Source organism: Herpailurus yagouaroundi, unplaced genomic scaffold (assembly GCF_014898765.1).
Source record: "Herpailurus yagouaroundi ecotype Mexico unplaced genomic scaffold, PumYag 186, whole genome shotgun sequence".
Lineage (NCBI taxonomy): Eukaryota > Metazoa > Chordata > Mammalia > Carnivora > Felidae > Herpailurus > Herpailurus yagouaroundi.
In genome coordinates this window covers 32,279,284-32,304,206 of record NW_024412417.1, presented here as the reverse complement: position 1 = coordinate 32,304,206, position 24,923 = coordinate 32,279,284, and the positions used below count along the sequence as shown (strand labels likewise).

General features: G+C 43.6%; 1 protein-coding gene and 1 long non-coding RNA gene across 4 annotated transcripts; one reads left to right on the top strand and one right to left on the bottom strand.

The window, feature by feature from the left end:
- Positions 1 to 410: 410 nt before the first annotated feature.
- On the bottom strand, positions 411 to 19,833 carry NTAQ1 (N-terminal glutamine amidase 1). 3 transcript variants are annotated; one of them, XM_040494362.1, is made up of 7 exons: positions 19,615 to 19,833; positions 16,592 to 16,665; positions 13,723 to 13,822; positions 12,584 to 12,634; positions 6,313 to 6,461; positions 5,279 to 5,403; positions 411 to 697 (listed from the first exon to the last, which is right to left on the bottom strand). In XM_040494362.1, exons 2-7 carry the CDS (start codon positions 16,663 to 16,665, stop codon positions 588 to 590), a joined length of 609 nt encoding a protein of 202 aa, XP_040350296.1. In that variant the 5' UTR covers positions 19,615 to 19,833; the 3' UTR covers positions 411 to 587. The 3 variants fall into 3 exon arrangements, with proteins under 3 accessions (XP_040350296.1, XP_040350294.1, XP_040350295.1); XM_040494360.1 differs by lacking the exon at positions 16,592 to 16,665; XM_040494361.1 differs by lacking the exons at positions 411 to 697; positions 16,592 to 16,665 and adding an exon at positions 4,684 to 4,784.
- A 59-nt stretch (positions 19,834 to 19,892) lies between these two features.
- Positions 19,893 to 20,672, top strand: LOC121042941 (uncharacterized). The gene is made up of 2 exons (XR_005796550.1): positions 19,893 to 19,980; positions 20,341 to 20,672. It is a non-coding gene; the product is annotated as an uncharacterized LOC121042941 (long non-coding RNA).
- The last annotated feature ends 4,251 nt before the right edge of the window (positions 20,673 to 24,923 follow it).

Here is a 24,923-nt window from a genome sequence, read left to right as displayed (position 1 = left end):
GGGAGAGAAACGAAACATCCAAAACAGACACGAAATACACGCATCTATATCATAACAGAAGGAATGACTGGCATGAGTCGTCACATGTTTTACCAAATGAGCATTGGAATTTCTTAGCAAATAGACATCGCATCAAGTTTCAATCTGACATATCAAAAAAATTATTATTTTTAAAAGTTTTTTTAATGTTTATTTATTTTTGAGAGAGAGAGAGAAAGAGAGAGAGAGAAAAAGCATGAGTGGGGGAGGGGAGGCAGAGAGAGAGAGAGAGAGAGGGAGACACAGAATCCAAAGCAGGCTCCAGGGTCTGAGCTGTCAGCACAGAGCCCGACGCGGGGCTCAAACTCACGAACCATGAGATCACGACTTAAGCCAAAGTCGGAAGCTTAACCAACTGAGCCACCCAGGCGCCCCATAAAAAAATTATTTTTATTCATTTTTTTGTTCATTCATGTTTCAACTCAACTGAATTAAAAGAAGAAAATATAATTCCAAGCCAAATGTACCATAGTGTTTGCTGTCCCAAATGAAGAGATGGACTGTTCATGTCCTAGAATTTCTCCATAGTTTACATCCAGATGTCCCTTTCAGTAGTTCTGACTGCCAAACCGATGTACAAACTCAGACAGGGAGTAGACAGCTCCCCATCCTACCTCAGGATCCATGCTGATAAAATCATTCAGGTTCATTTTGGAATCTAAAAAATACATGAAAGAAATGTTCACTGAAAACACAATTGGTTTATTGGCTTAACAGCAATACAACAACCCAGAGACCAAAAGAAGGGAAAATTATCCAGATGGAAGGGTTCAACATCACTTCTGTGGTATTCTTGTGTCAAATGCATAACCTCAATCTAATTATGACAAAACATCACAGAAACCCAAAGTGAGGGACAGTCTACAAATAACTGACTCTTCAAAAGTGTAAAAGTTGTAAAAGGAAAGAAAACAAAACAAAACAAAACAAAGAAATTGCCAGGGATTGAAGGGGACTGAGGAGACGGGACAACTAAATGTAATATCCTGGGTTATGTTCAAAAGGCTGGAGAAAAACAGGAGCATAATGAAGACAGAGAGAAATGAAAGGTATTAAATCAGTCCAAAATGGAATGTCTAGACATAAAAAAATAAAATATGTAAAATGAAAAGAATGTGCTGGATGAAGTTAACAACAAAGTAGTTAATGCAGAAGATAAGAGCAGGATGCCTGGATGGCTCAGTCGGTTAAGCATCTGACTCTCGGTTTTGGCTTGGGTCACGATCTCATGGTTTCGTGAGTTCAAGCCCTGTATCAGGCTGTGTGTTGATGATGCGGAGCCTGTTTGGGATTCTCTCTCCCTCTCCCTCTGCCCCTCTCCCACCCATGCTGTCTCTCTCTAAATAAACAAACTTAAAATTTTTTTTAAAAAAAGAACAATGAATTTGCAACAAAATAAAAGAATTATTCAAAATGAAGCACATACATAAAATGTATGAAAAAAAAAACCAGACCTACTGACCTCTGAGAATAATACCAAGCCATCTAACCAATGTGTAGCTGAAGGACACGAACTTAAAAGGAGGTCAGAAAAAATGTGAGGAAATAATGGCCAAATGTTCTCAAATTTGATGAAAACTATAAATCCATCAATCTAAAGATCTTAAAAAAAAAAACAAAAAACTCAAGTGGAATAAGCCTAAAGGAGACTACACTAGTCCATCATAATCAAATTGCTAAAAACCAGTGATAAAGAGAAAAACCTTAAAAAATATTCAGAGAAAAAAAGACACACTACATTCAGAGTAATGAATAAGAGATCAGAGCCTGTGCATGCAGAAAACAAGAGAGACGTCTTAAAAGAACTGAAAGAAGAAAAACATGTAAATCTAGTATATGTTACCCAACACTGTATCTTTAAAAATGAAAGCAAGCACTTAGGATATAGAAAACTAGAAACAGATTCACTAACACCCTTATAATAAAAAAGCTAAATAAACAACTTTTGTTGAAGTCCTCAGACAGCTAGGAACGCAACCGGAAATAAAGGTAAGACAGGCATCTGTCAGGTGAGATGGGGCAGAAGTTCTTGCTGACCTGGGTAGGTGTCAAACTCCATTAGAGCCCAGTAAGTCTGCGAACTTTTTTAACAAACTACTTTTAAAAAAAAATCTGTATTTGTTTTCTAAGAGTTTTTCTCCTCCCTCCCTTTTTTGTTTTGTTTTCTAAGACTTTTTAATGTCATCAGAGAAAAAATGACTACTATCTGCAACCATTCATTATGTACAAGATCAATGTATAAAAACAAAATTAAAAAAAATTTTTTTTTAATTTTTTTAACGTTTATTTATTTTTGAGACAGAGAGAGACAGAGCTTGAACGGGGGAGGGTCAGAGAGAGGGAGACACAGAATCTGAAACAGGCTCCAGGCTCTGAGCTGTCAGCACAGCCCGACACGGGGCTCGAACTCACGGACCTGAGCCGAAGTCAGCCGCTTAACCGACTGAGCCACCCAGGCACCCCCAAAATAAAAATTTTTTAAAGATCAAGGCAAAACAAATAAACATCTGCCTCTAATCTCCCCACGAGGCACTACAACATTTCTGTTTGTTTACTTAACACCGGTCCTCCAGCTTGGCTCAAAGTGGCCAGTGTTACCATACATTTGGAAGCGGGAAGATGAGAAGTGTATGTGGACCAGAGGCAGGAAAGGACTTAGAAAGAGAGGAGGAAATTTGGTGTACTCTATAGTTCAGCCTAAGAAAATGTCTTTTAAAACTGAGACATCAGTGGCTAGTGCTGGCACTGACTCTTCAGGGCAAGGCTATATGACCGTGAATTTCAGTTTCCTTCTCATCAGAAAAAAAAAAAAAAAAGAGATCTTTTCTTTAAAACACATTAAACACGGAGTTGAAAATAGCGGTCTTGGGGTGTGTGGGTGGCTCAGTCAGTTAACCATTCAACTCTTGATTTCAGCTCAGGTCATCTCAGAGTTCCTGGGTTCGAGCCCTGCACTCTGCACTGACAGTGCAAAGCCTACTTGGGATTTTCTCTCTCCTCCTTTCTCTGCCCCTTCCCCCATGTACTCTGTCTCAAAATAAATAAACTTAAAAAAAAAAAAGATGGAGCATCTGGTGGTTCAGTTGGTTAAGCATCCAACTTCGGCTCAGGTCATGATCCCATGGCTCGTGAGTTCGAGCCCCACATTGGGCTGGGTTCTGTGCTGACAGTTCAGAGCCTGGAGCCTGCTTTGGATTCTGTGTCTCCCTCTCTCTCTGCCCCCCGCCCCCCCCCCCCGCTCACGCTCTCTCTCTCTCTCTCAAAAATAAACAAACATTAAAAAAAATTTTTTTTTAAAGAAAACAGCAATCTTGCAGACACATGGCCACCGAAATTATTAAACATATTATCCCAATATTCTACATATCAAATGTACTAAACTTTAAGTCATAAGAGTTAATTCCACAACTAAACTCAGGGTTCTGAGTGAAGCTGATATATATTAAAGTACCTAAAACATGCATTAAAATTTGGCACTTTCTTTAAAAAAAAATTTTTTTAACGTTAATTTTTTTTCTGAGAGAGAGAGAGAGAGAGAGAGCACACATGAGAGAGGGAGACACAGAATCTGAAGTGGGCTCCAGGCTCTGAGCTGTCACCAGAGCCCAATGTGGGGCTCGAACCCACAAACCGAGAGATCATGACCTGAGCCGCAGTCAGATGCTTAACTGAGCCACATAAACACTCCAAAGTTGGATATTTTCTTGAAACATTTTTTATCCTGATTTTTTATAAAACACTACCAATTAGCTACACATAAATCTCACTTATCCTAACTTCAAATACATTCCTTTGATAAACACAGGATTTGAAGTAATTAATTTACCACCTGACAGAACCTCCCGGTGTGGTTAAATTATGACATGAAGAACCCGTCAGTTTACCCCACACTTCAGAGCAGATTCTTTTGTTTCCACCTCAAGTTCAGGAGGTCCCTGATGAACTAACTACACACAAGGCAGAAAGAGACACCACCATCCCCCTCCTCATCCTCCCCAGCTGTGCATCGGAGGCAAAGGGCTCACTTAACCTTAATGCACTTAAATGCATGCATCTATCAAGTGAGGAAATTAAAGTTGGCCTGCGTTGTGGTAAAAACTAAGCTAATACGTAAAGCGGCCAGCACAAAATAGCATCTACTGGGCAGCAGTCATCGAAACCAAAAGGAATGACCGGAAGAGGCTCAGGCTGGCGGGATGGTGTTTACTGAGTGCCTGCCTTGGGCTGGCTCTGCATCGGTGCTCACGTCTAGAAGAGAAACGGGGGGTGGCTGAAGGCCCACTGTCCCAGACCACAGCCTATATGACAGGCTGTCCGAGACTAGAAGGAAGACCTGTGATGCCCTCTCCCAACCCAGGAGCGATCCCCATTTCTGACGCCCAGACTAGGAAGCAGGCTGGCGGACCGAAAAGCAGCTCTGAGATAAATTTTTAAAATCCTAACAGCCTTTCACAGAGGGCCTCAAACATCAGTCGAATCCTCTTTTGGTGTTCAGATACACCAACTATATTTACTTTCTTCCTTGCTGAGCTCCGAATGCTACTGCCCTATTTTTCTGGCACGCTGCACAGCTGACAGAGCATTTCACACAGAAGGCTCATCCACGGGATGGGATGGCCTCCGCAAGAAATGGCGACAGTGCGAATTACTTACAATGTTTCAAGCTCGTGCCAACGCCAAACGGGAACAGGGTGAAGAACTCTTTATCTCCTTAAATCTCAGAAAATTATTAACTGGACTGATGCCTAAAAGCACATAAAGGAGATGAGTGGTACAAGAAAATCTGCTGGCTCTCCCTTCCTTCTACTGCAGGTCTTATCAGAGAGCCAGGGAAATGACATCTCACATATCGCAAGGATGCCCTAGGGGCTGCTGTCACCTTAACAGAAAACCCCACCAAGGCAAGGTGCTACTAGCTCCAGTGTTGAAGGACAAGCCCACAGACCTCCTGAAGCCCAGCGTCCTGGCAGCAGACCAACCAGCACCCTGGCGGTGTGCAAGTATCATGGTTCTGCTCTGCACACCTCCCCTCTGCCGTGAGGTCTTGTGCCTTCCAGTCCCGTTCTCTGGGCTTCGATTCCTGAATCTAACAGATACGCACATCTATGCTCCCTCTCATCTTCTTACGACTCAGGGAGTTTCATACAAATACCAACACACAATTTTTGTCCTTGGTTAAGGGGCGATGCTGATGTGCATGGTGACCGGAAACCTCTCTGAGGAGGCACCTTTGGCTCACCTCCAGTTTCGATGCAGGGATATGATGGAGGAGGTTCTCTCCAGTTCCCACTGGAATCTTTCATGTGAGATCGGTCAGAAGCAAAGTTCTTCAAATATGAATCTGCACGGATCACTCGAAATTTCCTGCAAATAAAGCAACATTCATTTACATTAGCAAGGTTTCCCAGTGAAATTCTAACTCAATTTTTTTTTATTTTTTTTATTTTTTTTAATTTTCAATGTTTATTTATTTTTGAGACAGAGAGAGTCAGAGCATGAACGGGGGAGGGGCAGAGAGAGAGGGAGACACAGAATTGGAAGCAGGCTCCAGGCTCTGAGCCATCAGCCCAGAGCCCAACTCGGGGCTCGAACTCATGGACCGTGAGATCGTGAGATCCCGCGAGATCGCGACCTGAGCTGAAGTCGGACGCTTAACTGACTGAGCCACCCAGGCGCCCCTCTAACTCAATTTTTATACAGACTCATTTTCAATGACATACACGAAAGTACCCAGGCATTTTTGTACTACCAGTAATACACAAATATAGATGCAGCTTTACAACCTGTTAAAGAAGCCACAAGAAAGGATCAGCTGAAATAAAAAAACTACACAGGCACAGAAATACATCCAGTTGTCTTTATTTACTCAATTGTATGCCAGGGACAAAGGGCATAACCTTTACGCACCATCATCACAGACCTCTCAATTATGTCATCATTAAGGCCACACCCCACACACCCACACATACCCACAAACACACACACAGGAGAGAAATCCCCAAACTGGCTTTCACAAGACACCTGGGATCTCATCACACACATTTTCAAAAGATGTCAACCTTTATATGTTGGACAACCTTTAAAACTTCAAAACACTTTGAATCTTCTGTGTAGCACATCATTTTCAAGTATCAACTCAATAGTGATGCCAAAACAAGTGATCTTTGCAAAACAAATGCCAAAAAAAACCCCACAAAATCTCACACACACACTCCATACAACTGTCAAGGTTTAACTTCAGAAAATAGGTAAATCCATCCTAAATCTCCTCACCTTCTAAACTGTGGATGGATGTCCTCATCAGACTTAAATGCATCTTCCACGTAAGTGTCAAAAGGACAGGGAAATGGCAGGACAGTGTCAAGATCATAAATGAAGCTCTGTCCACCACTTGAGACATGAAGCAGGACAACATGGTAATCCTAGAAATAAAAGTTGCTGAAGTTAACCAAGTTACTTCACCATCGTGAATACAGTGTTATAGGTTACAGTAATGATGGACTTTATGTTTTATATGTAATATATTTATATATATTTTATATATACCATTTAATGGTTTCATATATATACATATATTTTTACATATATATACATATATATAAAACCATTAAAATGGTACATATAAAATATATATATAAGATATATTATATACAAATATATATAAAACATAAAATGCATTATATATATGTATATATATATATAAAACCATTAAAAATGAATACAAAACTAACACAGTTCTTCTTATAATAGCAAAATAAAGCAAATGCTAATCCCTAAAAAAAGACTAAACATCCGGTGATAGGGAACACTTAAATAAGTACTGAAAATGTTCATATATATTAAATGTATACCCTTTGACCTGGCAAGTTTACCTCTAGGAATCCATCCAACAGATAAAATGGCCATATGCATGTAAAGGTATATATGCAAAGAAAATCTCTGCAGCACTGTTTATAATAGTGAAAATTCAGAAACAGAGAGAAATAAACCACAACGCAGCTACTAAAAAGATTCAGGTAAATTTATGTAGAAAATGGAAAAAAAGTGGGGGCGCCTGGGTGGCTCAGTTAGTTGAGTGTCCGACTTCAGCTTGGGTCATGATCTCACAGTTTGTGAGTTCAAGCCCCATGTCAGGCTCTGTGCTGACAGCTCAGAGCCTGGAGCCTGCTTTGGATTCTGTGTCTCCTTCTCTCTTTGCCCCTCCCCCACTCATGCTCTCTTGTCTCTCAAAAATAAAATAAAAATAATTTTGAAAAAGATGGGGGGCACCTGGGTGGCTCAGTCGGTTGAGCGTCCGGCTTTGGCTCAGGTCATGATCTCGCGATCCGTGAGTTCGAGCCCCACGTCGGGCGCTGTGCTGACAGCTCAGAGCCTGGAGCCTGTTTCAGATTCTATGTATCCCTCTCTCTCTGACCCTCCCCCATTCATGCTCTGTCTCTCTCTATCTCAAAAATAAATAAACGTTTGGGTGCCTGGGTGGCTCAGTCGGTTGAGCGTCCGACTTCAGCTCAGGTCACGATCTCGCGGTCCGGGAGTTCAAGCCCCGTGTCGGGCTCTGGGCTGATGGCTCAGAGCCTGGAGCCTGTTTCCGATTCTGTGTCTCCCTCTCTCTCTGCCCCTCCCCCATTCATGCTCTGTCTCTCTCTGTCTCAAAAATAAATAAACGTTAAAAAAAAAATTAAAAATAAATAAACAAATAAATAAATAAACGTTAAAAAAATAAAAAGAAAACGGAAAAAAGGGTATGTTACATAGTTGGATAGGAAAAATAAACTGCAAATATGTACTACATGTTATTTTTTAAAAGCTATGTGTATACAAAAATAAATTCAAAATGGATGAAAGACCTAAATTTAAGACAGGAAACCGTCAAAATCCTAGAGGAGAAAAAAACAGGCAACAACCTCTTTGACCTCAGATGAGCAAGGTTCTTCTTATTAGACATGTCTCTAGGGGCAAGGCAGACAAAAGCAAAAATGAACTATTGGGGACCTCATCAAAATAAAAAGCTTCTGCACAGTGAAGGAAACAATCAATAAAACTAAAAGGCAACCAGTGGAATGGGAGAAGATATTTGTAAATGACATATCGGATCAAGGGTTAGTATCCAAAATCTATAAAGAACTTATCCAGCTCACCACCCAAAAAACAAATAATCCACTGAAGAAATGGGCAAAAGACATGAATAGACACTTTTCCAAAGAACACATCCAGATGGCTAACAGATACATGAAAGAATGCAGATGCTCAACATCACTCACCATCAGGCAGACATCAAAACCATAATGAGATACCACCTCACACCTGTCAGAATGGCTAAAATTAACAACTCAGGAAACAGCGGATGTTGGCGAGGATGCAGAGAAAGGGGAACCCTTTTGCACTGCTGGTGGCAATCCAAACTGGTACAGCCACTCTGGAAAACAGTATGGATGTTCCTCAAAATATTAAAAATAGGGTTACTCTATGACCCAGCAATTGTACTACTAGGAATTTACCCAAAGGATATAGAAAATGCTGATTTGAAGAGGCACATGTACTCCCATGTTTATAGCAGCACTATCAACAACAGCCAAAGTATGGAAAGAACCCAAATGTCCATCGACTGAGGAATGCATAAAGAAGATATGGTATACATATACAATGGAGTATTACTTGGTGATCAAAAAGAACGAAATCTTGCCATCTGCAACAATGTAGACAGAACTAGAGGGTATTATGCTAAGGGAAATAAGTTAGAGAAAGATAAATACATGATCTCATTCTTATGTAGAACTTAAGAAACAAAACAGATGAACATAGGAGAAGGGAAAGAAAAATAAGATAAAAACAGAGAGGGAGGCAAACCATAAGAGACTCTTAAGTACAGAGAACAGGGTTTCTGGAAGGGAGGTTGGTGGGGGGATGGGCATTAAGGAGGACACTTGGGATGAGCAGTGGGTGTTACATGTAAGAGATGAATCACTAAATTCTACTCCTGAAATCATTATTATACTATATGTTAACTTGGATTTTAGTAAAATAAAAAGTTCTGTGTATATATACACATGTACATTCTGAAGTACACATGCATGTATACGCATTGAGGAAAAAGTATGCAAGGATATCCTCCAAACTTAACAAAGGGGATGGCTTGGGCTAGCCTAGAATGGGAAAGAAGGACTATACGATGTTGTTAAATCAGCCAAGCCCTAATCTGTAACCATTTAGGGGAAAGATGAAGACAGCTTCTCCTTTGTGGCCTCACTCCCAGACGGTGGGCACTGTCCAACACCAGTTAATGGCTAGAAGGGATGTCAGGGAAGTTATTGAGGGGCAGGAGGGCAGTCTGATGCTCTGAGTCCCTTGAAAGGAAAGCGCTCTCACAGAGAACAGCACTGGGAGATAAAAAGCTCAATCACATTAGTACCACATAAGTAACACCACCTTATATTTCTAGTACTTCGGAGCTTAAAGAGCACTTTCTCAAACGTTGTTTTATCGACCCTATGGAGGGGAGGGGGGTATTAATTAAGACTGGAGATGCTGTGCCATCAAAGCCTAAGAGCTTCCTTTGGCTCCAATGCTATCTTCATAAAGCAGAAATAGCATCAGAAATGGACGCTTCTGCCCTGCACTCCCCTTAATGTATCCTGCCCTCCAGAGAAATAAAGTAGGAGCAACCCACCTTCCAGCCCACACCTGGCTGTGTATGTGTTATTCCCATCCTTCTGCAGCAACCTTTTCCACCTGTCTCCCCATATCCATCCCTCGAGTGCCCGCTCACATGCTCACTTCTCATGAGTCTCCTACTTCCTGCCAGAAGCAGTCTCTGGCCTTGTCCCAAATCTGTGTCTCTCTTGACATCTTCTACCTCATATTACAGGGGTTTTGAAGAGTACATACTCCCTTTTACTTGTAGTTAACAGTGCTACTGAAATATCAAAGATGCAAAGATGAGAAAGGTAAGTCCTGACCCCGAGGAGTCCCCGCAGCAGAGTGTGAAACAGCCAAGTGCTACCGGAGGGACAGTGTGATGATGGCAGACAGCAGGGAGCCTTGCAGGCGAAGACATTCTGGTCAAACTTTGGCCCCTCCCCTTCCTCTTTTATAAAATGGAGCTAAGTGCAATGTCCACCTCAGTGTTGCTGAGACAATTAAGGAGATTATGTAAGTAAAAACTTTTTAAAAGCTAACCAAGAGGGGGGCATCTGGGTGGCTCAGTCGGCTGAGCGTCTGACTCTTGGTTTTGGCTCAGGTCATGATCCCACGGTCATGGGACTGAGCCCCATGTCAGGCTCTATGCTGAGCATAGAGCCTGCTTAAGATTCTCTCTCTCTCTCCCTCTGCCCCCCTCCTCAGCTCTCTCTCAAATAAAAAAAAAAAAAAATTTATAAAAGCCAACCAAGAAACAGAGGGGAGGGGGGCCCAACAGCCAAGGAAGAGTTTCACTAAGGAAAGGCTGCCACTGTTGAGTCCTGCCTGAGGGGACAGTGTTCCAGCAACAAAGTACAGCTTGTGGAAACGTATAAGCAATGAATACCCACAATCTCTCACTTAGTTTGGGTCCACATTCCTACATCCCAGATGGCTGATGAACTTGAGAAGGAAAGTAGGCCTCAACTCCAAGTCGCCTTTATAAGCACAGACGTGGAGTCAAGGAATACAGATCAAGCGGGAGCAGCCTCACTCTCTGAGTTGGGTTCAGCGCTTGCCCAGATGCCCGGAAAACACCAAGCTGGGCTCGGGGAGGGAAACCCACATAGAAGGTGATCCGCTTCTTGGGACTGGGTGTCTCCACCCACTCAGGGCCGCCTACCCACTTCCTACAACAAGACAGCCTTGCGGCAAAGATACATCTGCCAGAGGATGGCGGGGGGGGGGGGGGGGCGCCACTTCTTGCAAGAGGAGTCCCCACCCTGGGCTGCCGTGAGATGCTGGGTTAGGGGGACATGACCAGAGGCCCTTTCTCTTCAAGTTTGTCTAAAAGGAGAAGACCGTGACTCAAAATCAGCTGAGTGGTTCAGCGATGGAGACGACCTCTAGGGCCGATGGACAGTGCACAACAGGGGTCCTGTAGCCATCGTTGCTAACGAGGGAAGCTAACACTTCTCGAGCACCAGAACCAGACACCATACCCCGTGCCAGCATAATGCTTCACACGCATTATCTCATTTAAAAGACTCACTACCCCACTAACCAGAGGAGGACGCTGCACAAGGAAGGCAAGTAACATGTCCAGCTCACACAGCCACCAGTGGCATTACTGGGAGTCAACTCCAGTTGGGCCTTAACTGGATTAACTGGGCCAAAACTGGATTTTGGCTTTAATGTTAGAGCAGCAAACCACCCGCTGGTGAAGGAGGCAAGAATGTGAGCTCTGTGAGGCCAGGGATTTTGGCCTATCTTGTGCCTGGCATATAACAGGCACTCAGTAAATACAAGTTAAATAAAGGAAAATGATGCCAGTTCGAACGATATCTTATTTTAAATAAGTATCAGAAACAAGCTTTTCTTTTATTTTATCTACATGTTACTAGCCCCATCAATTCTTCAGGGGATAGGTTAATGTAACACATAGATGTGTACTATAAAGGGCCTGGGCCTAAGACCTAGTCCTGCCACTTGATCAGCTAGATAACCTTGAGCTTCTCACTTTGGCCTCTGGGCTCATTTCTTCACCTGAAAAATGAAACGGTTGGAGTAGATCTGGGTTTTTCAAATGCTAGTCATACATAGTCACTCAGGAGTCTGCTAAGAACACTAACTCCTGAACCCTTCTCTATCTAGATCAACTAAATCAGAAACGTACATTTTTTAAAATTTTGTTTATTTATATTTGAGAGAGACAGAGCACGAGCAGGGGAGGGGCAGAGAGAGACAGAGACAGAATCTGAAGCAGGCTCCAGGATGACCTGTCAGCACAGAGCCCGATGTGGGGCTCGAACCCATGAGCCAAGAGATCATGACCTGAGCTGAAGTCGGACACTTAACCGACTGAGCCACCCAGGCGCCCCCAGAAACCTATGGTTTTAACACAATATGCAGATAATTCTAAAGTGCAGCTGAACCAAATACTGCTAAAGTTCCTTCCAGTATAATGAGTAAGAGTCTAGGAGACCACAAATATATCTGCCTATAGGGGCACCTGGGTGGCTCAGTTGATTAAGCATCTGGCTCTGGATTTCAGCTGAGGTCATGATCACATGATTTATAAGTTCAAGCGATACATAGAGCTCCTGCTGAAATTGTGGAGCCTGCCTGGGATTCTGTCTTTCCCCCTCTCTTTGCCCCTTCCTACCTCCCTTCCTCTCCCTCTCTCTCTCTCTCAAAATAAATAAATAAACTTAAAAAAATACATAAATAAAATCTTTCCTATAATAATAAAATTAAATGAAAACATGTCTGTAAGTACTACCTTAGACAAAATAACATCTATTCCCAAAAGGTCAATTATTAATAATTATCAGAGCCAGTCTCTACCGCCCTGTCACTTCTGCTTTACCAAACCACTCAGGGATTACAAGTACTAATGCACCAGAGGCTTCTGTATTGACCCTCTTACCCAGATCACAGGTCCATCTCCAGGTCTTGCTTGCTGTTTCCAGATAGGTATCTATAAAATACAATCAATTTCATAAGCCACAACTGTAGTTAAACCACTACTGAATTCTTTAAAGCAATACATAAATTAAAAATATTTCCAAGCAACCAACAATCAAGGTAAAAGAATGAATGAAGAAGAAATCTAAATCCTTCCAAGTGTCTTTAACAATGAAAATGCAAAAAATTAATTATCTGATGTTCTTTGGAAAGCAGAAAGAGGCCTCAACTGGGAATCAGAAGGCTGGCAGATTCAAGTCTTGCTCTCCCCTCATTATTCATGGGACCTCCATGAGTCTCTATTTCCTCATCTATAAAATGGAGCCAACTATCTGAACCCTGCCTACTTCACCATGTTTCCATTAGCATCAAATGAAATGATGCTTACAGAAGTGCTTTATGGAGCTCCTGGCTGGCTCAAATGGTAGTACGTGTGACTCTTGATCTCGGGGTTGTGAGTTCGAGCCCCACACTGGGTACAGGGATTACTTAAAAAATCAGATCTTAAAAAAAAAAAAAAAAAAAAAACTTCACAAAATATTAAGGGCTTCCTTTATTTTTTTAAAGGCTTGCTTTTGTAATACCTCATGTAAGTTTACCATTAGTTTATTTAAACTCCAGAGACAAACCTGACAGTATGTGGCTCTAGTCTCAGCAATTTTAAAAGCTCTAACCTAATACCTAAAGGGATTTAATCTATGTAAATATACCATCATCTACTTCTTGACCTACAAATAAGTGATTAAACTTTTCTAATTCAACTGTGCTCTGAAAGGAAAAAATATCTCATTCAAAAATAAATGTTAGGGGCAGATGGGTGGCTGAGCTAGTTAAGGTTCCAACTCTTTATTTCAGCTCAGTCATGATCTCATGCTCATGAGATCAAAGCCTATGCTCAGCACAGAACCTGCTTAAGATTCTGTCTCCCTCTCCTGCTCCTCTCCCCAGCTAGCACTGTCTCTTTCTCCCTAAAAACAAACTTTAAAATGTTGCTGTATTTTATAGAGCAGATTTTAGGATGGTGCTAACCCCATACTATATTGACTTTCTATTGTCATTGTAAATCTCTTGTTCTCTTTCTGCAATCACTCACCAACTTACCATCTTCCTCTCATTAGATATGAAGACAGCATAGCACTCTTCTAAAGGATACTGGTCATGGTTTTTGATGTATTCACAAAGCTTCCAAATATTTTCTTCACTGAAACAAAATAATAGTTTGATCAATATAATTAAACAGTAACACTCCGTGTCATTCAAATTTGAACAGAAGACTAACGAGGACATAAAAGAGTCGGAAGAGATCTTAAACACGATTTCATCCAGCAAAGTGCTGATGTTTGAGCCGCCTCTGAAACACCCTCAACAAGGTGTTACCTGTGTGCTGACCTCTCTGCTAACACAGTGCTCATTACCTGCCCCAGCACTGCTCTGGACATGGAGGCATTTTACAACTGATAAAATGCTGCATCGATACTCCACAAGTTTTGGGTCCAGGGACTTGAGATACAAGTGGATTCCACTTATGGAATTTTCTGCCACTTATGAGGTAAGAAACTTTAGACATCTTCACCTGAGTATCTGCTTTTCTCATCTGTAAAATGGGGATAATCACATCACATTATAAACACTTGACAAATCTTAGTTAACACGGGTTCACTGCTCCCCTTAGGAATGGGGCAGGATGAGTGTTCTGGGTAGGTGGGCTTCCAGCTAGAAAAGACCAGGGGCAGGGGCGCCTGGGTGGCGCAGTCGGTTAAGCGACCGACTTCAGCCAGGTCACGATCTCGCGGTCCGGGAGTTCGAGCCCCGCGTCAGGCTCTGGACTGATGGCTCAGAGCCTGGAGCCTGTTTCCGAATCTGTGTCTCCCTCTCTATCTGCCCCTCCCCCGTTCATGCTCTGTCTCTCTCTGTCCCAAAAATAAATAAACGTTGAAAAAAAAAAGAAAAGACCAGGGGCAGCTATGTGATATGCTTAGGAATTCTTTCGGAGGGAGACTCTGTGAGTGGTATTCCCTGCGGCCCTCTGGTACAAGTCAGGCCCTGACTTTTACAAAGTTCTTTCCCATACTGTGCTGAACCCCATCTTCTTATACTTCTGCACCAGGTGAATCTCTTTTCTACGTGACAGGTCTTCAGATATTTAAAGCAGTAGTCAGAACCACCTAAGTAAATCAATGCCCAGTGCATGAAACCAAGCCATCCTGATGACCACAGGCACACACCCACACAGACAAAAACAGTCATTGTTGTCGGTATTCATAGCTTAGCCTCAGGATTGCTGTCTTTTCCTAATAAGACACACAGCACCTTTGTTCAAAATGAGCTACATCAGTACTCAGCTCATACTTGTGACTCAATCTGTCAAAGCCTGATTTCCAAACACCTACACCACGCTACCTGAAAATGAAGGCAGGCATGAATGGCACTGATGAATGCCACCATTTTATGGCAATACAAACTTTCAATTCACAGTTTTGACCTTGTCTACCTGTCTCAACGCTCCATACAACTACATGTAAAGTACTAAAGCTGAGTGTTTTTTCCCTATGATTTTGTTTTTCTCTAAAATACCTAAGAAATCTCACAGAAAAAGTAGTGATAGAGGTAAAAACAGGAGATTGCCACTCACTACTTCCAAAGGATATGTAGTATGGAATAACAAAAATGTACTGTTTCGATATGACATAAACCATGTATTAACTAAATTTTCTTAAACCTGGATGTTCTAAGACCAAGTTTTCAGAAGACATTTGTTTGTCCAGCCTGCAGAAATTCTGGAGTTGCTCACAAACACCTTCAAGAGCCTGTGATGTAAAAAGCACTGTGCTAAGTGCTTGGAGGATATAATGATAAATTAGAGCTCACAGACAGTGAGAGGAGACATACAGATCCATAAATAAGCAAGCATCATAGATGGCCATAAAAGATGCATAGAAGAGGGAGTCATTAATTTTGAGGCACACAGGAAGATTGGGGAGGTATAGGTCAGTGGTTTCTCCTTGTTTGTTCCCCCACTCCCAGTCCCAAGGATGGGCAAAGAATTAACACAAAGACTTCGAGAATCCATGTATACCCCAAGAACTGTTGGCAGTCTGAATACGTATACGGCTGGACATACTTTGTCTTTTATTTTTCAAATATGTGTAAATGTTACACGGAGGAAAAAAATTAAATGTTAAGAGTTATTGAACCTATAGTCCTTTTTTATCATCAATTTTTTTTTCAAAAGTACAATTAATATCATGTAGGAGGATCTCAAGAAACATCTGACGTTTAAAAAAGGAGGGCATTGGGGCGCCTGGGTGGGTCGGTCGGTTGAGTATCCGACTTCAGCTCAGGTCATGATCTCTCAGTTCGTGGGTTCAAGCTCCGCATCAGGCTCTGTGCTGACAGCTCAGAGCCTGGAGCCTGCTTCGGATTCTGTGTCTCCCTCTCTTTCTCTCTCTCTCTCTGCTCCTCCCCTGCTTGCACTCTCTCTCTCTTTCAAAAATAAACAGTAAAAAAAAATTTTTTTTAATTAAATAAATGAAAATTAAAAAGGAGGGCCTTGGGGCACCTGGGTGGCTCAGTCGGTTAAGCAGCCGACTTCGGCTCAGGTCATGATCTTGCGGTCCGTGAGTTCGAGCCCCGCGTCGGGCTCTGTGCTGACAGCTCAGAGCCTGGAGCCTGTTTCGGATTCTGTGTCTCCCTCTCTCTGACCCTCCCCCGTTCGTGCTCTGTCTCTCTCTGTCTCAAAAATAAATAAATGTTAAAAAAAAAAAAAGAGGGCCTTATACTTGGAAATGCTGGGAGTTGCTGTTGGAACAGGAAGAGCACAGACTGGGTGTGAGCCCTAGCATCCATTTAACTGGTTTTAAAAACGAGCAGAGGGGGGATGGTGATAATAATGTTCCAACCTACTGGATGATTATTTTGGTAGCAGAAAGTCTAACAGAGCAGCATTAAAATAAGATTCTGCAAGGGTTACCGGTGATGGGCTGAGATCAGAGAAGCAGGCAGAAGGAAAGGACCCCTGGGGCACAGCAGGCACTCAGCCAACATCTGAAGAATACAAAACAGGGGTGCCTGGGTGGCGTAGTCAGTTAAGCGTCCGACTTCAGCCAGGTCACGCGATCTCACGGTCCGTGAGTTCGAGCCCCACGTCAGGCTCTGGGCTGATGGCTCAGAGCCTGGAGCCTGTTTCCGATTCTGTGTCTCCCTCTCTCTCTGCCCCTCCCCTGTTCATGCTCTGTCTCTCTCTGTCCCAAAAATAAATAAACGTTGAAAAAAAAAATTTGAAGAATACAAAACAATCACAACAGAATCAGATGTGCTCTGTAAAGAACCTAGTGCCATACAAATATTGGTTACCACTATCAGCATTAAGCTGAGTCTTAACAGATAAGTAACAATTGACAGAAGCTAACTGAAGCAGAGAAGAGGCATTTATTTCAAGGTTTCACGGCAGAACCTACCTGAAAGGTTCTGACAGGGTAGAACACCACTTCTCAACCAGCGGCAGTTTTGCTCCCCAGGGAACATCTGGCACTATCTGGAGACATTTTTGGTTGTCACAAATTGCGGGAGGGTGCTACAGGCATTTAGTGGGCGGAGGCCAGGGATGCTGCTATACACTCTCCAATACACAGGACAGCCCCCTCACATTAGCAAGCTCAAAATGTCAACAAAGCCCTGGCTGAGAAACCCTGGGCTAGAGCCCAGTAGGCAGGTTCAAAATGGGTTTGGAGAAACACACGGTGACCAGATCTTAAAGGACATGCAATGCTCAGGAGACAAAATCGTCTATGCCTGTATTCCTCGAAATGGGATCAATGAACCAGCGTTAAGACTCCTCCACTGTAGAGTTCACACATCCAGACTCTCTAGAGTGGAGCCCTATGATGTGCATGCTTTACAAGCTCCTAGGCAATCTAGGGCTCATCTGAATTCAGAAAGGCTTTCAGCAGTGTGAAGCCCGCTAAGGTTCAGGACCTGAGGGGATAGGAGAGATCTGGGCAGAGGCCTGTAAGGAAGGACCTGAACAGGCCCCTGATAGCCAAGGAGGGCCCGGGGCCAATGGCTAAAGGAACTTAAAGGAGAAATCTACTGAAGAGAAGCCCACCCCCTACCATTCTTCCACCAGATGGCTCCACTCCAATTGTGCCAGACATCTTGTTCCTAGAATACTCCTGCACACTTTCTTCCCAGAGCCTTTGCACCAACTGCTCCCCCGCCTGCCATGATTGTCTTCCAAATGCACAAAGCCCCCACCCTTTTTTCCTTCAGATCTCTGCTCAAATACCTCTTTATCAACAATGCTTTCCTTAAATATCCATTATGAAATAGTGAATCACTGTCTCTTACCTAGCTTTATTTTTCTAGTAACACCACCACCCAAATATGGTTTACTTGGCTTTGCTTGCTTTCCCTGAACCAAAACAGAAGAACCATGAGATCTTACCAGGGAATTTGTCTACTCTGTTCATTGCTGTATTCCAAGGGCCTAAAATGGTGCATCACACGATCCAATTGCCTAAAAAACATTTACTGACTGAACACATAAAACAATGAGCGGGCATTAGGGACAAGAACAGGATTTAGGTGAAAGGTAAAACAGAAACAAAGTGCAGTAACTAAGAAGCATGGACTCCTGGGGGTTCCTGAGTGGCTCAGTTGGGTAAGTGTCTGACTTTAGCTCAGGTCATGAGATCACTGTTCGTGGGTTCGGGCCCTGCATTGGGTTCTGTGCTGACAGCTTCAAGCCTGCTTCAGATTCTCTGTCTCCCTCTCTCTCTGCCCCTACCCCGCTTGCATGTGCATTTTCTCAAAAATAAACATATATATATATAGAAGAAGCATGGACTCCTCTATTACAGAAGTTCCAGTTTCAGCACTGTCTCTTGCTCGATGTATGATCTTGGACACAGCCTCTCTGTGGCTCAGTCTTTTCATTAGTAAAATGAGGTAAATGATAAAACCTATCTCCTAGCCATGGAGGGAAACATTTAGCATTGGCCCTGACATGCAGTCAGAGCTGAACGAACGCTAAACTCTTGGTGATGGCGGTTTGATGACCAGCTAAAGGAGGGAAAGGTAATTTTAGATGGCCCTAAGGTTTCTTTTGCAGTGACTGGAAGTTGGGGAAGAAGTCATTACTCAGGGAAGGTAAGGATAGGTGTGGGAGTGGAAAAGACAAAGGTAGGAGTGGTGATTCAGCCACACAGGTGGCCTAGAATAGGGGTATAGTGTGTGGACTCCAGAGCCAAACCCTGCAGGTAAACCCCCATTCCTTCACTCACAAGATATGTGGCCTTAGGCAAATTAGTTGCGCCCCTCTGTGCCTGGGTGTTCTCATCTTTAAAATGGGGTAACAATAGTAGCTACCTCCTAGGATAATTGTGGGACTCAAATGAATTAGTTTACATAAACAAAACAATGTTTTGGCATGTAGCAAATGCTATGTAAATGTAACGGGTGTGATAACGACAACGTGGTGGTTAAGCTCATGGTTTCTGGTTACAAGAAGGTCTGAAATGGATTCCTGGATGCTATTAGCTAATGACCTTGGGAAAGTTATTGCAAAATCTCCGTTCTTTCACTCTCTTCCAAAATTAAAATGACTTTCCCATCAGTGTGAAACCACAAAGGCTTGAGCGGAGTAATTTGCAAAGATTCTCTACGCTCCACCCTCCGCCTCCACCTCCCCTTCCAGGCCCCCAAACCCTGAGATCTGCTGAGAAACGGCCAAGCGAAAAGCGCCGGCATTAGTAATGCACCACCGACCCTACCATTCCTGGGAATTCCGCCCACCCCACCCCCACCATCCAAAGTCTACACTCCATTCAAGAGACGAGGGCTGCCATTCCCTCTCCCTTCATCCCCCAAGCCAGAAAACCGGCCAGTCGAGGCCCAGAGCCCCCGGGGAGGAGCCGGGAGGAGGCGGGGCCTGGCTGCGACGCCAAGACCCAGAGAGCCAGGGAGACGCCGGGGGCTGCACCCGCGCCCCCTCACCAGTAGCAGCTGTTGTAGACACAGGCGTCCCGCGGGGGGCTGGCCGGCTGGTAGCAGGCGGCTGCAGCGGCGGGGACATCCCCCTCCATGGCAGGCTGGCTTCGGCCGGGGGACAGGCCAGAGGCGGACCCACTGGACCAGCCCCGTGTGCAGGATTCGGGGGAGGAGCCGGCGCACGCCAGACCGCGAGGGTTTTCGGGGCGGAGCCCGGGGCAGCTGGTGCCGTTCCCGGGTGGTGGAGCCAAGGTTGGGTAGGCGGAGTCTGGGCGGAGCGAGCGACGCAGGTTCCGGGCGCGCAGTGCTGAGGAGGGAGGTGCAAGTTCCGGGTGGATGGAGCCCGCGGCTACGCGGGCTTTGCAGATACCGGTAGGCGGAGCCCGGGCGGGAAACGCCGAGCTCTTCCGGGGGGGGTGGAGCTAGAGCGAAGTGGGAGGATCCCGGGGGCGGGGGGCTGGTGAAAGGCGTGGATATCCAGTGGGCGGATCCCGGGACTCGGAGGATTGTGTAATTCCGGGTAGGCGGGGCCAGAGCAGGTGGGTGGAGCAAGGGCGAGCGGCCTTGGGGGAGCTCGGGTCCATAGGGGCGGAGCCGGGCGAGCTCTGGGGGCCGGTAACCCTGAGGATCCGGTCAGCTGGGGAGGACAGAGGTCGGCTGCGGGTGTCTTGCTGGAGTCTGGGGAGGGCGTGGAGTTTGCAAATCGCCCTATCCTGAACTCGGCTTCAACAGTGCCCCGGAGGCGTGTGAAACTCTCTTCCAACCCAGGGTTGAGGTTGCCGGCTGTGGAGGAACCAGAGGAGATGCGGAAAAGCAAGTGAAATAAGAGAACCGTGTATGTGAAAAACAAACCTTTAGCAGTTTTATCCTAGAAGCCGCGAAAGCCCGGGGAAGGAGGGGGAGTTAATTCCAAATATGTCCGCATCGGGCGGTTTTAGAGAGGAATAGCACCCCCAAATCTCACCGTGTTGTAACATTTGATTATAATAGGAGAACTATGTGTATTGACTCAGAAGATATGTTGATCCCTTGATAGAGTTAAGTTTTTAAAAATTTAAAAAGAGTTCCTATGGCATTCATTTTGTGTTAATCATGTTTGCTGGCAATCTGGAAGGAAAGGCACCACATTATTAAAACAGTGTTTATGATGAGTTTATCACTTTATACTTAATAGCCTTCTGCATGGTCTTATATTTGTAATGAACATATGTAACTGATCAGGGTACTTCCCACTATGAAAACTGAAATTCTTAGTTGGTTTATAGGCCATGTGCAGTCAGGTTTTTCCAGTCTCATGAGTTCAAAAGCCCGTACATAAATCCTAAAGACTTTGAGCAAAAGTCCTTGGTAAGTTATCAATTTATTGCCTCTCTACTCTGAATACACCCTTCAATGTAGGCTCTATGATAAATAACAGAATTCCTTTAAGCATTTCTCCTTTAGGGGCGCCTGGGTGGCGCAGTCGGTTGAGCGTCCGACTCCAGCCAGGTCACGATCTCGCGGTCCGTGAGTTCGAGCCCCGCGTCGGGCTCTGGGCTGATGGCTCAGAGCCTGGAGCCTGTTTCCGAATCTGTGTCTCCCTCTCTCTCCGCCCCTCCCCCGTTCATGCTCTGTCTCTCTCTGTCCCAAAAATAAATAAACGTTCAAAAAATAAATAAATAAAATTAAAAAAAAGTGGGCACCAAGGTAAGCCTTCTCAGTAAAGTGTGCTGGAGGAAGAAGCTTTCTGCAGTTTCTGGGAGGGTAGAAGAGTTTGTGGAGTGTGGTCCTGAGAACATCCAGTGGAGTCTGCCCCGCCTTGGGCTCAGGCCTCTGTGACCTTACAGCTTTAGTTTGGCAATAACCTTCCTGCAGCCCTCTTGACACAGAAACCAGACCCCTCCCCTGTGAGGCCTGCAGGCAGCCACTTGCCCATACTTCTTAGAGAAGCCCTGTCCTATGTATGCACAGTTACCTGTGGCTGGTACGGTCGGTCACATGCTGAGCAATCAGTCCTTCACCAAGCCTCTCTTTTTATGAAACTCAAGACAACAACCCTTCCATTCCCCCTACGCACTCTGAGAGCCTTCTACCCCAGCTGGCTCCCAGAGTCCTAAGGTATCCCTACACCACTGGTTGGTGATTGCTCCCTCTACCCTCTTCTCTACTTAAGGGAAGTTGAATTTCAAGAATTAACAATGATAAAAGTGAAACCAAAAGACATAAGGAAACTATGGTACCTAGGGCTGAGGACAAGTACTCAAGAAAGATAAATTTGAAAGGGGTATGCACCCGGTTGGAGAAGGCTTGGGTTGCCTACCAGATAGCAGAGAAGTCTGAGTTGCTGGGCAAACAATAGAGAAGGGGGTACAGAAGAGCCAGGAGTCTCTGCTACAATGTGCTTTCTTTATGCTTCTATATGCTTCAAACTTTCTAAGTAAGAACTTTTTGATTAAAAATATAGATCATTTTTAAAATTCATGTGATTTCATAGTAGAGACTATAAAAAAGCAATATGGTTTCAGAGGAATAAGGTTCTAATGCTTAGAACTCAATTCTGACCTGTAAACTCCAATGATCTAGATGAGGAAGAAATAAGAGTGCACTCAAAGAACCCAAAACCCAATGAAATAAGGATACCAAAGGGCTGCGTTTTACAGAAAAGGACACAGAACAAAGGAAAGTATAAGAGGGCCACAGATGTGAAAGGGGAGATCAAGAAGCAGGCAGCACATGATACATTGAGGTTTAACCACAAAAGGAGTTTTTTAAATTGGGGGAGGAGGTATTTTTAATCCTCAATATTAAGACCTAGAAGGAAAGAAAAAGAAAGATAATACTATCACCTGGGACCTTGTGATAAGGGACCATGTAAGTGAAAGAAAACCAACAGTCTATTTTGATTGTGTTTTCTCTCTTCTTTATCAAAGAAAATGACCCTCAGGCTGTAAAGAATAAGGGAAACAGCGGTGAGAGGAAATTAAAGATAGGTGCAGTGGCAGAAAGCACCAATTTGCCTTGCAAGGGTTACAACTCTTCAGGGTTACAAATCTTTGGACCCAGATGAGAGACATCCCAGCATACTGAAAGCACTCTAGATTATGACCCCAAAGCCTTTATTATGGATCTTGGAGAAAATATGTTGGAGGAGATGACATAAGACTAAATATGAATACTTGCTGTCTTGAGTTTCATAAAAAGGAAAAATATGTATTCCAGATGCTATACTCTGTGAACTTGATGCCTACTCCCAGGATGAATTGTGACCATGAAGAAGAGGTGATAATTTAGGGGCCGTTAGTGGTTTACCAAGCCCATTTCATGCCAAATGGACCTCATCTCATGCTGTTGAAAGAATTAATTGATCATTAGACTAGAATTATAGCATAAACCATATAATTTGATTCTAACAAAGCAGCTGGCCCAGTATCAGTCATGACTCATTCAGATAGGAGTCAAGGCAGAAAGGCTGTTTATTAGCTTGTTTAATGGGAAGGACACTGAAGTGGCTCTCAGAGTCAAAAGATGAGCTGCAGAAACCAGGGTCTCAAGGGACCGGAAGCAGAATCCACTTCCCCAGGTCTTCTTTCCTTAGTGTGCTTCTCAGTGCTCGGCTCCATCCTGAGGTGACTTCACTTCCTGCTGTGGGGAGGACGGCCACTGGCAGCCCCATATTCATATTTTCCAGGCTTGGCAACCCCAGTGGAAAGAGAAAACTCCCTTTTCCTCATAGCAATCACACAGAGCAACTTGTACCTTTATTTTTTACATTTCTGTGCTGCTTCGACGTTTTTACATGTGCAGTTGACCCTTGAACAACATAAGTTTGAACTGCGTGGGTCCACTTATATGCAGTTTTTACAGTACCACAAATGTGTTTTCTCTTACGGTTTTCTTAATTAACATTTTCTTTTCTCTTACTTTATCATAAGAATACAGTATATAGTACTATAATAAACAAAATAAGTGTTAACTGACTTTATATTATCAGTAAGTCTTCTGGTCAACAGAAGACAATTAGTAGTTATGTTTTGTAGGAGTCAAAAGTTATATGCAGATTTTTTACTGCACTGGGGCTGGTGCCCCTAAGCCCCATGTTGTCCAACTGTATTACTTTCTAATAACAATTTTTTTTTTAATAAAGTCTTGGGGTGCCTGGGTGGCTCAGTCAGTTGAGCAACCGACTCTTGATTTCAGCTCAGTTCATGATCCCAGCATCACGGGATCGAGGCCCATGTTGGGCTCCACACTTAGCATGGAGCCTGCTTAAGAGTCTCTTCCTCGCCCCCTTCCATTTTTTTCTCTCTAAAAAATTTAAGTCAATAAATAAAGTCTTAAAAGTCAAATTTTTCAACACAAAGAGCTGCATGGACAGACTATGGTTCATTTAACTTTTCCCCTACTTTTGTATATTTAGTTTTCAGATCCTATTGTAAATAAAGCTGCACTTATCATTTTTGTACATAAATCTTGGTATATGCCTCGGATAACATTAGGATGGAGTCTTAGAAGTGGTATTCCTGGGCCAATGGCTTTAAAAATTTTCCAGGTCTCTTGATGCATGTCACTATATTGCTTTTATTTTTTTCAATGTTTGTTTATTTAGAGAGAGAGAGAAAGAATGCACACCCAACCCACAAAGTGGGGAGGGGCAGAATGAGAGGGAGAGAGAAAATCCTAAGAAGGCTCCCTGCTGTCAGCGCAGAGCCTGATGGAAGACTCAATCTCACGAACTGTAAGATCATCACCTGAGCCCAAATCAAGAGATGGAGCACCTGGGTGGCTCAGTTGGCTAAGCCAAGTCATGATCTCAGGGTTCATGGGTTCAAGCCCCATGTCAGGCTCTGTGCTGGCAGTCTGCTTGGGATTCTCTCCCTCTGCCCTTACCCCGCTTGTGCTCTCTCTCAAAATAAGTAAATAAACTTAAAAAAAAAAAAAAGACACTTAACTGACTGAGCCACCCAGGTGCCCCTATGTTGCTGTTTTGCTTTTAAGAAATAGGCCTAGGGGCGCCTGGGTGGCTTAGGCAGTTGAGCATCTGACTTTGGCTCAGGTCATAACTTGCAGTTCCTGAGCTGGAGTCCTGTGTAGGGCTCTGTGCTGACAGCTTGGAGCCTGGAGCTTGCTTCAGTTTCTGGGTCTCCCTCTCTCTCTCTGCCCCTCCCTGTTCATGCTCTCTCTTTCTCTCAAAAATAAACATTAAAATTTTTTTTTAGTAAGAGAAAGAAATACACTTAAATATCACATTTTTTTACATTGAGTATTATTTTTTTAAAAAGGCCCCTGAAAAAAATAAAATAAAATAAAATAAAATAAAATAAAATAAAATAAAATAA